At 50.2% G+C, this 14,831-nt stretch overlaps 5 protein-coding genes across 5 annotated transcripts; 3 read left to right on the top strand and 2 right to left on the bottom strand.

Moving 5' to 3' along the window:
- Positions 1–1,157: 1,157 nt before the first annotated feature.
- Positions 1,158–2,180, bottom strand: L3040_008922 (uncharacterized protein; the record flags this gene model as incomplete). The annotated part of the gene is made up of 3 exons (XM_066155763.1): positions 1,158–1,823; positions 1,886–2,110; positions 2,178–2,180. The coding sequence occupies 3 exons, from the start codon at positions 2,178–2,180 to the stop codon at positions 1,158–1,160; spliced, it is 894 nt and encodes a 297-aa protein (XP_066010055.1).
- A 354-nt stretch (positions 2,181–2,534) lies between these two features.
- Positions 2,535–4,281, top strand: L3040_008921 (uncharacterized protein; the record flags this gene model as incomplete). The annotated part of the gene is made up of 4 exons (XM_007292680.2): positions 2,535–2,567; positions 3,097–3,204; positions 3,255–4,058; positions 4,150–4,281. The coding sequence occupies 4 exons, from the start codon at positions 2,535–2,537 to the stop codon at positions 4,279–4,281; spliced, it is 1,077 nt and encodes a 358-aa protein (XP_007292742.2).
- Positions 4,282–8,052: 3,771 nt separating this feature from the next.
- Positions 8,053–9,556, top strand: L3040_008920 (uncharacterized protein; the record flags this gene model as incomplete). The annotated part of the gene is made up of 4 exons (XM_007292679.2): positions 8,053–8,616; positions 8,686–9,197; positions 9,291–9,352; positions 9,417–9,556. 4 exons carry the CDS (start codon positions 8,053–8,055, stop codon positions 9,554–9,556), a joined length of 1,278 nt encoding a protein of 425 aa, XP_007292741.2.
- Positions 9,557–10,727: 1,171 nt separating this feature from the next.
- On the bottom strand, positions 10,728–11,462 carry L3040_008919 (uncharacterized protein; the record flags this gene model as incomplete). The annotated part of the gene is made up of 1 exon (XM_007292678.2): positions 10,728–11,462. One exon carries the CDS (start codon positions 11,460–11,462, stop codon positions 10,728–10,730), a length of 735 nt encoding a protein of 244 aa, XP_007292740.2.
- A 1,934-nt stretch (positions 11,463–13,396) lies between these two features.
- On the top strand, positions 13,397–14,760 carry L3040_008918 (uncharacterized protein; the record flags this gene model as incomplete). Its single annotated transcript, XM_066155762.1, has 4 exons — positions 13,397–13,429; positions 13,496–13,531; positions 13,629–14,617; positions 14,673–14,760. 4 exons carry the CDS (start codon positions 13,397–13,399, stop codon positions 14,758–14,760), a joined length of 1,146 nt encoding a protein of 381 aa, XP_066010054.1.
- Positions 14,761–14,831: the final 71 nt, after the last annotated feature.

Here is a 14,831-nt window from a genome sequence, read left to right as displayed (position 1 = left end):
ATATCACCGGCGGCAGGCTTTCAGGGTTGGATACGGGAACAGAACGATGGGGTTGGTGAAGAGAAGAAGATTATCGGAGCGTAGGTCGTAGGTCGTCAAGAGGGGTGTGGGGGGGGGGCATAGGGAAGAGTTTATATAGGGGTTGTCAGAGGCACAGGCACAGGCAAAGGGAAATCTATTAAGTCCTAGTGGCTATAGGCCGGTGCATAGATAGCCATGCCCTTTTTTTTTTCTTTTTCTTTCTTTCGAGTGGTTTGTATAATTTTCAAGTCTTGCAATACTAATCAAAAAAAAAAAAGGATAAGTTGAAATGTAAAAAGGAGTGTGGCTGAAACGGCTGGCATGAATATTATATATATATGTATAAATATATATGTGTGTGTGAGAATATAAAACTAATCAGCGGACTCAAATTCACCAAACGTAGTTCCCAAGCGCGTAATCAAAAGTAAAAGCAAAAAGCAAAGGGAAAATCTGCCGATTCAGACCAGCTCGAGGCCAGCGCATCCAAAGCCATGCTTTTCTTCTTTCCCACTAGTGACTAGTGGTTCGCGCAGTTGCTAGACTTGCAACATACCATATCCCCGGTCTTGCAATACTAAAGTGAAAAAGATGGGTGGAAACATGAAGAAGAAGAAGAAGAAGAGTGTTGCTTGCAAGGCTGGCATCAGTGCCAGGTCTAGTAATGACACCCTCGAAGGCATTTGAAAGTGTAGATCCCCAATTTAAACACCTGATTACCTAGATCTCAGGGGGTAATAATTATGCCTGTGAGGCTGTATATTTGTGTAGAACCCGTGATGGGCTTTGTTCGGAGAGAGAGAGAGAGAAAAGATTGGCGGAGCAGAGAATAAAAAAAGCGCAAAATTAATTTCAGGAGCGTGTTTGCGATAGCAGATAGCAGGGGGAGTGAGGCTTGTTGCATGTGTCTCCTATGGTTCGGCATCTGCTATTGAATATAGTGTACCTAGGTCCAAAACCAAGTATTGCTTGGTACGCTAAAAACAGGGTTAATGGGACACTCAGAAGGAGAAGCACCTTCCAGCCTAAAATTTGGTTCAGCATATGGGAAACTAAACCGGAATGACAATTCGATTATTGTCCAGCTTCCCAATAAATCAAGAAGTATTAGTACAAGGTGATGGATACCTACAAGTTTATTCCTCCATCTTGTCTTCCTCCGCCGGCTTCTCAGCCTCAGCCTCATCTTCATCATCCTCGCCCTCTAGCGCCTTCTTTGCTAATCTTTCAGCCTCCTCCAACAACTCCTTTGGCACCTCTTCATGTCTTCCCTTCGTCGGCCCTTCGAGATTGCTGATCCATGTCATCTCGAGCTCAAACTCCTTGTCCTTGTTATCAGCATGCGCAACGTATATGATATTCGCGGCTGCCTTGACACCATCCAATAAGCTCAGCTTTCCCGCAGCCAGATCCAACTTCTCCATCTCGGCCTTGGCAGTCTGACGTCCCTTTCCAGTAGCAGCGCCGTAGTATCCCCAGTACAGCCCGGAAGGCTCGATCATGTAGAGACCCGGACCGCCGTACTTCTTGCCTTCGACCTGTCCCCCCGAGCCGATTGATGGGCCGCTGCCTACTTGTCCGTCGACGGGTAGCTCGAGCTCCGAATCCCAGCCTCCTACGATCGCCGTCACACCGAAGGGTCGGACGGAGGAGTAGAGTGTGTATGCTTGCATGTATCCGCCCATTCTGCTTGCGAGGTCCTTGGTCGTGATTGGCGTCTTGTAAGTTTTTCGCCAGGCTGCAGCTTCATCGCGAGCGCGGGACACGAAGTGACGTCCATCTGGTACGAGGCCTGAGGAAACCTGGGAAGTACATTAGCATTGATTCCGTATGCTAAGCGGTACAAGTGTTATTGGCAACGTACTGCGCCCATATGTCGGTCGATTGTAGCAATGCGCTTGTTCGCTTCGGCTTTCAGCAGCTTGCTGGTGATGATCTTCTCAACTGCAAGCACAACACCATCTTTGCACCGGATTCCAATCGAGGTTCCGCCGTTCTCTACCGCCTTGACTGCATACTCGACTTGGAAATTCCGTCCGTCGGGCGAGAAGACCGAATTCGTGAGATCATAACCCGTACCGATGGAAGTCTGTGGATGTTAGCTCTGGGAGGTTCTGCTGGTAGGGACCTAGGGTTTTCGTGGATTTGAAGCTTACCATGATGAATTTGGTGGGGTGAGCAAATCCAGCGGTCCAAGGGTGGATGATAAAGTTGTGTACGGGGAGTTGTTGAAGCTCTGGAAATGTTGTCTCCTCCGTATCCCCGTCGTGGTCCCCCAAAACGCGCGCTTCATCGTGCCTGGACTTTAGCGTCGACCTTAATTTAAGGCACCACACTTGATCCGTGAGGCAGCAACATACGCATCACGTGAATAAATGTCAAGTACCTAGTTGTATGTACGGTATCCACGGGCAGTTGTTCTCCTATTCTGTACTCTGCCCTCTGTACTCTGTACTTACAGAGGTATAGTAGAGTGGAGTACCGGTAAGTGGTCCGTCCTACATAATCTCCGTATGTGCCTTTGGGCAGAAGCCGTTGGGCATGAAGTATGCAAAAGCGGATATCACGAGGGCCAAGCTCGAATCGAGATCTTCGTGTCACGGATTCATTGGTAGCAAAAGGCTTGTTGGCACCGCGCTAGCAGATCTTTGGGAGTCTGTTTCGTTTCATAGAGGTTGGAGGTAGGACCTCCCCACCCAACCGTGTCATGGATTCGGGGATTGGGAGGGGTACTTATTCAAGTCTCTATCCCTTGCCCACCGCAACTTCTGCGTCCTCATCACGACAACGACGACGACAACAACAACAACAACAACTGCAACAACTGCAACTGCAACAACAATAACAACACCCGCGCGTCTTTACAGCTATTCTGATACATCGCTCCTTCGCTCTTGCCAGGCTGCCCCTCTCTCGCAATAGTCCCATCCGCTGCGGAGACCCTGCCCCTCCAAGACTCGTTGTCTCTTTCAAGTACATAGCATAGAAATAAAGAAAGCTATCCTTTTGCAACTATCCTCGTCTGCTGTACTCCACTCTCGAGTCCTTGCTTGCATTCGCACTACCTGACTCTAGGCTCTTCCTCTCCTCCAGACGACCGCTCTCGTCCCTTTGAGAGCCTCCACAGACAGTCTGGCACTTTGCAGAGCCACCCGCGTACATCTCGAGTCCATCCGCAGCAAGGTATGCTGCAATTCCTTGAACGGGTCGGCAAGCTGACAGTCCTGCAATAGCCTTTTGCTACCACTCTCGAAATCTCGCCTATCATGGCAACCCAAGAGGAGCTGGCAACACTCTTCCAACAACAGTTCTCTCTCCAACCTCAATCCACATATGTTGCTCCTCCCCCTCAAGTGCAACCCAAGCAAGTCGAGGAACCATACGTCTACTCCATCTCGCGCCATTACCACCACTCCACCCATGTCGTCCCTCATCAGCCCGCAAGACCTGCCTCTGAGCCCCCGCAGACCGACCAGCTCACCACAGAGATCATACTTGGTCGCCATGGAGTGGACGTAATGAATCTGTTCCCCTCTCAGATCGACCTCTTCAAGACCGCAGACGCCTCCCAGCAAATGCGGCTGATCGAGCTCTGGAGAGCAGCCCCACCCAACTACGGTGGACACGCTTTGGCACAAGACTTGGGCAACTGGCCATCGACCTCATTCCAACAAGAAGAGGCTATGGCGAAGCTGCGGTATGAAAGACAGATGCTCGAGGAGCGTATGGCGCGGGCGGGCGGAGACGCACAAGGCATTAGTATGGACGGAGCTGAGGATACCATGAGCGATGCTAGCACCACTGCGCCTCTCACACCCATCACAGGAGGAGATGGCCGGTGGTCGAATGCTGAGCCATACATGCAGTCCGGGTACGAAGCTCTTGCTCAGCGGGAGTATACAACCTCTGCTTCCCAGTCGAATGACACATACTCGCACTTCGGGTCGGCAGTTGGAGGACCAACTTACAAACAAGCAACTGACCCTGTCTATAATAACATGGAAGATGTCCACAAAAATCCAAACATTGGTGGTGGCGTAAGTCATGATTTGTTGAAGTCAATTTCTTTTTGCACTTGCTTCATTTCTTTCCCCAAGCGAGAAACGCGTGCTAATCGCCAATCATCAGTGGGCAGTTCTCCTCGAGCAGCGACAGCAGGCCATGGAGAACCAATACGGAGCATACGATCAACACTACCACCACAACGTTGACGGCGTCACTATAGCAGGATACCAAGGCGAAGACGAAGAGATGTTGTAGATACCAACTTGCGTACATAGGCAGCTAGTCACATTTTCCTTAGACCCAGTTTCGTTAGTTGCATCGAGGCAGGAAGCACGGCATATTGTTTTTGGCGCAAGGGATGTCTTTATTGGCGTTCTGGCATGGCATTTGCAGTCTCACGACCTGACGCTTGCTTTTGGGCTTTGGTCGTTGGGCTGTGGCGCCGACGGGAGTCTGACGAATGATGGTGGCGCGTACTAGGCATCGCATCTACTCTCTCTTCTCAGTCTCTTCTCCATAGTGTCTTCTTGATTAAGCTGAGGGGGCATGTACACGTTACAGTTGCTCTACCTAGCACGGAATGTGAGGTACGTACTCTAATCCACCGATCCCCGAATCCTCCCCAACCCCATTCCCCCGTCGTTCGGTCTTCTGGCTCAGGTTAGTGGAGTATATGGCTGGTATATGGGTATGTATCACTACCCTTCCCTTCCCTTTCCAAGCTGTCTTTACTACTTACCTCAAAGCACCACCGGATGGACGACAGACAGCATCTGGATCCTGGAGCTGGAACTGGACACGGGACCCAGTCCCCTTCCCCCCTTTTCCCCTTTCCCCTTCACCCCCATCTTCCTTTGCCTTTTCTTTATATTTTTTTTTCTTTCTTTTTCTTTCTTTCTTCCTTTTCTTTCTTTCCAGCCTCCATAATTGAGTGATACCAATGATGAAAATAGAATTCCAATCAAAAGAGTTACTTTCAGAAACAACTTGAATACCTTTATTTCACATGACCATTACTTGAAATTAAATGAATGGTGTGTTCAACCTGCCCTAATGACCTATGTCTCTTTCCCAGCACATTCCTGAAGCAACAGGCCATTTGATCTCGCCGTGAGCTCACCCGCTTCTTGCTCGCTTCTGGCGGTCGGTCGATCTTTCCGTGTATTTTGGGGCGAGCACAGCTATCCTCTGCGCACTCGAGGGGGAGGGACTGACTGGACTAAAGTGAAGGAAGGCAGGGCAGGTTGGCTAGGAGCATGAGTAGGTCTTTACCAGGCACCTCGGTAGATAAATCTGATAGGCTGTTGTATACGTATATATGGTTAGAGATGTATATAATGTGAATGCAGATTCCATGTTGAGTGAGATGGTGAGGGAATGGAATGGCGTTTGGGGGTTGGGGGGGAGGTTGATCGTTAGTTACTTTATGATGTGGATAGGGCAAGGTAAAGTGAGGTAAGGTAAGAAATATTGGTTTTTGGAGATACGAAGGTATTTGGAGAAGGAGGTAGGTAAAGAAATACGTAGGTATGTATGCTCTACAGTGATATCTTATGCTTCTGTTACTATGCGATGTATGGATCGTGGTTGTGATCGTGATCAGTCTTGACTGGGTTTGGAACTCGAGTCTTGAGGCTTGACATGGAGGAGATCTGAAAGAGCATCGGGGTCCAAGTGGCTCGCTGCATTCTACATGAGTATACAAGCTTATTCTAACGGCTGTATCTAATAGTGGTAGGAGATCTGCATGTCCACTGATCGCGTCAGATGACGGTTGGTTCTGTTTTCCTGGCGGTATGCATGCTTACAGAGGACGGCTTGAGTACTGACTGGTGTTCTGATCAAGTCGTTGAGGGAAGGGGGCTTGGGCTTGTGATCAGGCCCTGGATATGCTGAAAGCAAACATCAGGGCTTCGCAAACCGTCCCACGTCAGGAGTTATATTGTATAAGTACTCCTTTGACGTACGTTCTTGATTATTGGCACATCTGGACATCTGATCGTTTGAGTTGCAGCCATATTAGTTTGCAGTTGGATTCTTGATAGTGCCAGTGCGTTATTGGGTTGAGAGCCCATCATCTCGGTTTCTTCTCTTACCCTCTGCATGGAGATGATGCCTTTTGAAATAATCTTATGATCTGAAATAGTTCAAGAAGCTTATTTTGAGACTATCCTTGCGCAAGGTTATCGATATCTGATGATCTTATAAGGGCAATCTATCGGTAAATCTTCGGGATTCTTTTTGTTGACTTCTCGCTTAACTGTCGACGAACTGCGATACCGCTATTCACTTTGTAATTATTCAACCCTTTGAGGCCTATTCACTTGTTCGAACTTGTAGTTTACCTTAGTACCTAGCCTAAGGTTTAGAGATTTGGTATCGATGACTCCTCAATAACTTTCTATTTGATCTATAAGCTTCTTCTTTCAGCCGTCGTCGATAGTAGTCCTAAGCTCACCACACCTTCTCATGACTCCACAAAATACCGTGCTGGTTCTGACAATTTATATGGATACCTTGTAAAGCCCCATGTCCTTATAGAACAGAGATTAGTTCCTGGGCAGGTGGTAGAAGCGAAGGCCTGTAGTGAGAAGGAGTCGGGCGGGATTCCCAACGGGCTTCCCATTCGATCTGGCTCTCCTCCCCGCCCAGAAAAATCTCTGCCTAACCCCCTCCAAGCCAGCCAAAGGTCACTATACTTGGAAACCCCCTATGCGCTAATGTTACCAAAGTGTTCCCGAGCCCTCATGAGAACGTCACATATGTCCTGTGTTCCCCGGTGCATAGAATAATCGTCACGACGCTAAAGTCTTTCCCGTCCATTCTCAGAGGCCGGAAGGATCAAAGCCATTTCTGTAAGTGATAATCGGCTCGCTTCTATTGACGTCTTAGGGAAAATCTACTCTGACGCCTTGATTGTACGCGCTCGGGTTGGCGGGGGAAAAAAACCCCCCCCCAGATACTAATACCAGCCAATATTACAGGAAAAGACCTCCGCGAGTTAAGCCGGTCCTCCAGCAGCACCGGATCAACTGACCTCGACGAGTAATACGTGGACGCGCGGCTGGATGTCGGCCCAGCCTGCTGCCCGAGAACTGGGAGATAGCTAATGAGTACGAGACGCCGATGAGGCTGGCGCGCGTTAGGCGGGTGCGGGAAGAGCTGTGGAAGCTGGAGACTCTATTTATAGAAAAGGGAGAGTGGTGGGGAATGAAGTTCGACGCCCTCGTGTGTCTGATGAGATGGATATAGAGATCTTGGTGATATTGCATGCAGGGTTCTTGCTCGAGTTATTGGTTCACGATCGGAAGAGTAAGGACCACTTTCTCTTCCTGGGTTGGGAGAGTATTTAATTGCTGATGCAAATATCACTGCGCACTGCTGGCGCAACGCTGAGTGGGAGGCTTTCAAGTTCCCGTCCGTCGTGAAGGTGGCTGAGGGTTACTGATCATAAAGAAGATTTTTGATGCGAACCCTTGAACGCCACTTGGAGTTGTTATATATCGTTAGCTTTAATAGTGATTATTTATTGATTCTATATCTTTGTCTGTTGCATAATATTTTGTTGTAATATAGCTGGTAGTATCATGTAAACGGACTGCCAAGTACAGCCGCTAGTTAAACGGGATATATAGCAACGCGCTAGTCGATCCTGAACAGCTTCTGAATTGATAATGCACTCTCCCAATGTATTTGATTTTTTTGATAACGCGATTTTCTGTTTAGAATCGACATCACATCAAAGATCTTTCTTCTGCAGGTATCCTGCCGGATTTAAACAACAGCAAAACAGCTTCGATACATTTCAATATTGTCTGCTGTAAGTATTGCGAGTACTCTAATGGTTACAAGATGTTTGAGATTCGACCTCAAGATTTCTGACCAAATTGAATATTTCGCTAACGCGTTGATAGGTCAAGCTCGGGGGCTCTTCTACAGCCATTCCCGACTTCTGCCTACAACAACTCGACACCTCCTCACTATCAATACATCGCATACCTTCTCTACTCCTCAAAAAACTTCGTCATGTCAGATATCAACACGAAGATCCGGTGGTACGCTAAAATGCGTGAACTACTCACCAGACTTGACCTCCTTGAAGGCCAATCAATCGCCGCACGCGATCGCGCGGAAATAATTTCGGAACTCGGAATCGTACTCAAGATCTTTGGATACAGGAAATTTTACGTCCCAGTAAAGAGGTTCGCGAGGATTGACTGGTACCCCCAGATGCATGAGCTACTTTGCCAACTGGAAGCCCTCGAGGACCAGGAGGATGTGGTGTTGGCTCGCCAGCATATCGTCAAAGATATCGGATCGATGCTGAAGGGATTCGTGATTGATGAGCCTGTAAAAGAGCCGAGGGGGTTCATGATGGAGGCGCTTCCTCTCCGCTCACGGGCGGCAGGCAATGGAGCCACGGGAACTGTTCCCAGTGTGGTTGCTACAGCTCCGGAGAACAAGGGGGAGAGCAACAAGGTATCCGAGGTCGCACAAGTTGCGCCGAGCAATCCTTCAGCCCTGGCTCATTCTGCTGCCCCTGCTCTCAAGAAAGGCAAGACCTTCTTCCACTTCATCCGTCACGCTCAAGTAAGCTAGCCCCCCCCCCCCTTCCCACCCACCCTCTCCGACCACAGCTGCGAGACTGACCCGCTCCAGGCAACCTGCAACTTGCGTGGAGCAGACTATACCAAAGTCGATCCCGAACTCACAGACCTCGGAATGCGCCAGGCCGAACACAGTTTGGCCCCCAACTTCCCACCCATGGCTCAGATCACTCACATCCTCGTGTCGCCAATGCGACGTACAATGAAAACCATGATGCTTGGCCTCGCACCTGCATTACAGCGTGGCATAATCCCGATTGCGTGGCCTGCGCTGAAGGAGTTGGGAGACTTCGGCGCCAACACTGGCATCAGAGCTGCTGAGCTGCAGGCTTGGATAGCGGGTACGGTCGATATCAATATGAAGCTTGTTGGTGAAAGCTGGGGAAAGCCTATGGTGGAGGATAATCATGCAGCGCGCAGAGCACGAGCAATTTATGTTGAGCATTGTCTTGGGACGTTCGCGACGGCTGTGAGAGTGGATGGTGCTTGTGGCTGGGCCTGGCAGGACTCGGAGAACGAAATGGGCGTTCGTGTAAAGCGCGTTCCTGAGGAGGAGAATGTTCAGTAAGTATCCGTCCTCGCCGTCATCACCTCATTTTTCTGCATTACACACAGACTGTCTTTCATGGCCATGCTAATCACAATTCGCTATCATAGTGTCGCAGTAGTCAGCCACGGGGCGCTTTTGAGGAGAGTCGCTCGGTCTTGTACTCAGACAGGTATACCGACCTTCTCTCTTCCATCTCATCTCCTGTGCGCGAATCAGCAGCTGATAATGCCTAGAATGGAAGCCCCTCAACACCGAATTCCGCAGCTTCGAGTACTGCCCGGACAAGAGGACCTTGATAGAGACGGAAGAGAGTAACAAGTTCTTTGCTGGCGAGAGAGCGAGGGTCACATCCCAGGCCTTCATTTCTTTGTAAGCCTGGGCGCAAGGATATTGGTTTTGTACAAGATATGTAGAATTTTAAATGATATCGAAGGGTCACGAAATCAAAACTCAAACAAGCTAAAGATACCCATATAGTAAAGGTCGGTACTCTATGTATAACAACTCGAGTGAAGAAATCAAAATAGGTTTTGGAACATAGCATGGGGCATGATCTCAATCTTGAATTGACGCACAATTTAATCGATAAAAAAACTTCTCTCTGTATTGTAGTTTGTGATTGTATAAATTTCCCAGCTGAACGGGGAGGGGACGTCGTTCAATGCGGCTGATCTGCCGCCTTTGGAGCGAGGCGCTAGCCGGTCTAATCAATCTTCCGGCCAGCTTCTAAGATGGACGATCGACAATTTGAAAAAAGCTAAAAGCAGCGATAGATTTATATCAAGGACAGCTGAACAAATAAAATCCTCGCAATTAAAAAAGAACTGTTATGGAGAGATCTTGGGCTGCGCCGAGTCGGCAATTTTCTCTAAAGCTCGTCCGTTAACGCTTTTAACGGTAAATCGCTTGACGTTACAAACTGCGTAAGAGAACATGCACGATATAGAGGGATAGGGATGCACGTAGGGCAAGAGTCCGGCCCTGACTGAATGTTTTCAAATGGGTCAGTGGAGCCACGGCGAGGAAATATCCGGCCAGCCCGAGTAGTTTGTGAAGAGACCGGTAGAGACAGACCAGTGGAGAGCACGGAATCCCACAAGTCAAAAGTCCATGTCACTATCACATCACATGCAGGAAGAAGGAGACTTTGAAGATTTTGGAGCATAATTGCTTTTATATCCGAATGAAATATATGCCCAATTTGCGTGCCCTGTTATGACCAAAGTGTCACAAAAGAAAAAAAGCTCTCTCTCATAGAGCCTGTGGTAGACAAAAAAAGTGTAGTTCCAAGACGGCCTCCGAACAGAAGGCTACCGTTTTGCGAAAGAGTCCGTCTCGGCAAGAGTCCCGCTGACCCCCTCTCCGAAACCGGCCGGTGTTGAAGAAGTGAAATTTGTTGAAGCGAAAAATGTTGCGTTGTGGACGACCAGGAGGAAATGTTCCTTCAGACGGATGAACCGAGGACCAGACCTGGTAGGGCTTTCTTTACGCTTTGGCCCAACAAGATACTCGACCATATCCGCTGCACCGTGCATGCTGCACGATTACTTCTTGGGGCAAGGCTGTCCGCGGTAGCCACATCGGGCCTCTGGCTCAGGAAGAGCCTCTGCCTCACGCTTGGCCTTGGGGCATGGCTGTCCGTGGAAGCCACATCTGGCCTCGGCCTCGGGAAGGGCCTCGGGGAGAGCCTCTGCCTCACGCTTGGCCTTGGGGCAAGGCTGTCCGCGGTAGCCACATCGGGCCTCTGGCTCAGGGAGAGCCTCTGCCTCACGCTTGGCCTTGGGGCATGGCTGTCCGCGGTAGCCACATCGGGCCTCTGGCTCAGGGAGAGCCTCTGCCTCACGCTTGGCCTTGGGGCATGGCTGTCCGCGGTAGCCACAACGGGGCTCTGCCTCGGGAAGGGCCTCGGGGAGAGCCTCTGCCTCACGCTTGGCCTTAGGGCATGGCTGTCCGCGGTAGCCACATCGGGCCTCTGGCTCAGGGAGAGCCTCTGCCTCACGCTTGGCCTTGGGGCATGGCTGTCCGCGGTAGCCACAACGGGCCTCGGCCTCGGGAAGGGCCTCGGGAAGGGCCTCGGGGAGAGCCTCTGCCTCACGCTTGGCCTTGGGGCATGGCTGTCCGCGGTAGCCGCATCGTGCCTCAGCAATCGCCTCGCGCTTGGCCTTAGGGCAAGGTTGTCCGCGGTATCCGCAACGGGCCTCAGCGTTGGCGACTGGAAGGGCGCTGGCGCTGACTGTTGCAGCGAAAATGAGAGCACAGATGGCGCTGGTCAACTTCATGTTGAAGGAGTATGGGTGGTCGTTGAGAAGTGGTTGAGTAGTAAAGAGTTGTACTTGTGTCTGTGTGTGTGTGATGAATCGAATTGTAGTGTTTGCTGTTGTAACGAAAGTATGATAAGGAAGAGAAGATGAACATTCGAGGACTTCGAGGTAGTATTTATGCTTCCCATTGAGAGTTGTTCTCAATAACCACCGTTCGCCGTCAATAGGAACAGTGGCAAGCGAAGCTTCCTATTGGCACCCTATTGAGAACCCAAACAGGCGACTCGAAGCTGAATTCGACAAAGGGGAATCGGGATTTGACCAGAGTACAGAAGATACTTCAAGTATTCTAGTATGTAGAGAGATACTCATTGTACTGAGTTCAAAGAACTTTTGGGGTTCTGATGTGGAATGGGTCGCTTAGTATTGACGCTTCCCATTGAGAGCCAACCCCTGAACATTCAACTTCAACACGTGCAAGATACCCAACCTCATGATTTGGAAGGGAAAGCCACAAATTTCCAAGAACATACATATGATATGAGGTACTTCAAAGGACTCTTGAGGTTCAATCCTGAACCAGAGAGTGTGCAACGACACCCATCGAAGGCTTTGGAATGAAATGAAAGTTCTAGCCTCAATTGTCGGAGTCCAGGCCGTCGGAGGCGCATCCGCTCGGGTCTCCCGAAGTCATCCATAAAGGAAATCAGAGGCAGAGACTTCTGTTGTGGTGACTTGATGCCAAATGTCGCCGCATCCTATTCAGACCCCTTTTCTATTCAAGTCCCGGAGCGGAAAGTTTAGCGAGATTTCCTTTGAGCCGCATATTTTTCAAGGCTTTCGTCTCTCAAGCAAATAAAGCTTGGGATACAACGGATTTGAAACGATTGAACGCCATCATGGATGATGAATGGAGCTATGAGTTTACTTGCTGGGGACCCTTGCGTCTCCGCAACAGCTCAAGGTCTGCCGTTGAGTCTTGACTGATTTGGGTTGGAAGCGCCGCACTTTTGTTTATCTCGGCTCTCAATATGTTCAACAAGTCCCATTCAAATCTCAAGCCCGCCCAAGAGCTGTCCCTAAATGGGTTTGAATGATCGCAGATAAAGGGTGGATGTACAGATGACGTTAGCCTTCTCGCGGCCTGAGCATGGCCGTGGGTGAAGGCCACCTCGAGGAATTTTCATAGATTATTCAACAGTTGACCTCGCATATTTGGGATTCCCTATGCATCTGTCTCTTCGCGATGAAAATCGAGCGTCGTCCCTTGGCTCTGCGCACGTGGATCGCAAACTGCCATAAAGACTCGATGACAGATGCGGACCACAGTATAGCTCCCGAGTCCGAGTTCAAGTCAATAAAGCAACGAAAAGAAGAAACGGCTGTTCAAGACCAAATTCAGAGATGCTCGTCTACCGGTCACTTAAAGCCAAGATAGACAAGCAATGCAAATGGCCTTTGGCATTTTTGAGGGCCTTGAAATATGAACTTGCGAAGAACGACGGATCAATAAAGCGCTTGACGATAATACAACCGAACTCTTCTCTCTCACTCTCTCATATTTGGAAGGGTTTGAGCCCATGGCTGATAATGGATGGTGTTGGCCAGGGCAGAGGATGATGCGGAGATAACAAAAATCATGTGCAGCCGAGCAGATATGCTGTCGCGAGAGTTGCCAGGAGAAAGAAAATGATGGAAGCGATATGGGGAGATGTGAATTGGTTTTGGTCACTATGCAGACGTGTTGTTGTTACTTTTGTTGTTGTTGATGTCGTCGTCGTCGTGGTTCTCGGGTTGAACGGGGAAGAAATCTCATCCCGTGGGATGCCGAAAACTCGTCCCGAAGTGGGCCCTCTCCCAGGGCAACAACCTCACCTCAATTCAAACAACATCGCTATACTCTACACTCTACCAACTCCACCCTTGACCCTCTCTCCTCCAGATTTTTCACAATGTTGTCGCGTAGCTCCGCCAGGTCGGCGCAGGTATGTCGCGCATCTCTGCGAGCTCCAATGCCAATGGCGTATGTAGCTAATCAACCGCCTTATCAGAGCCTTCTGCGAACCGCCCCGTTCCTTTCTGCCCAGGTACGGCCCTCCGAGATGCGAGACGCGACGAGACAACCGCAGAGAGCAGAGAGCAGAGAGCAAGCAGAGAGCGGCAACTGATTATATTCTCGTATAGCCCCTTCGATCCTTCGCAACCGTCCAATCCGATATCTTCAAGCCCACGAAATATGGCGGAAAGTACACGGTCACTCTCATTCCCGGAGACGGAATCGGCGCCGAGGTCGCGGAATCAGTGAAGACCATTTTCAAGGCGGACAATGTGCCCGTCGAGTGGGAGCAGGTCGATGTATCCGGAGTTGAGACTCGAGGCAAGCCGTCAGAGGACCTTTTCCGCGAGTCGATTGCCTCGCTCAAGAGGAACAAGCTCGGATTGAAGGGTATCTTACACACGCCCATCGACCGGTCCGGCCACCAATCCTTCAACGTAGCTATGCGACAAGAGCTTGACATCTACGCCTCGATCGTCCTGATCAAGAACATCCCCGGCTACAAAACCCGCCACGAGAACGTCGACCTGTGCATCATCCGTGAGAACACCGAGGGAGAGTACTCTGGCCTCGAGCACCAATCCGTTTCGGGCGTCGTCGAGTCCCTCAAGATCATCACCCGCGCCAAGTCGGAGCGCATTGCAAAGTTCGCATTCAGCTTTGCCCTTGCCAACAACCGCAAGAAGGTCACCTGTATCCACAAGGCCAACATCATGAAGCTCGCAGACGGTCTGTTCCGCAACACCTTCAATGCCGTCGCCAAGGAGTACCCCACTCTGGAGACCAATGACATGATCGTCGACAATGCCTCGATGCAGTGTGTCTCGCGGCCCCAGCAGTTCGATGTCATGGTCATGCCCAACCTGTACGGAGGAATTCTCTCCAACGTCGGAGCTGCCCTTGTCGGAGGACCAGGTGTCGTTCCTGGATGCAACATGGGCCGTGAAGTTGCCATTTTCGAGCCTGGCTGCCGTCACGTCGGTCTCGATATCAAGGGCAAGGACCAGGCGAACCCAACTGCTATGCTCCTCTCTGGATCCATGCTCCTGAGACATCTGGGCCTGGACGAGCATGCCAACCGCATCTCCAAGGCCGTCTACGACGTAATCGCTGAAGGGTAAGCCAAAATCCGGCTCTATCCGCTCTCTAAAGAAACCACTAACGATCTACAGACACGTACGAACGCGCGATATGGGTGGCGAGTCCAGCACACACCAGTTCACAAGAGCTGTTCTGGACAAGATGGATCTGGCAGGATAGATCAGGAGGCCGGCTGTACAAAGGGGACTGCAGACGCAACGCTGTACTTTAGTATGCATGCATTAGCGGGT

Source organism: Drepanopeziza brunnea (assembly GCF_022702325.1).
Source record: "Drepanopeziza brunnea f. sp. 'multigermtubi' strain 214-2 chromosome Unknown ctg19, whole genome shotgun sequence".
Lineage (NCBI taxonomy): Eukaryota > Fungi > Ascomycota > Leotiomycetes > Helotiales > Drepanopezizaceae > Drepanopeziza > Drepanopeziza brunnea.
This window is presented reverse-complemented; position numbering and strand designations above follow the sequence as displayed.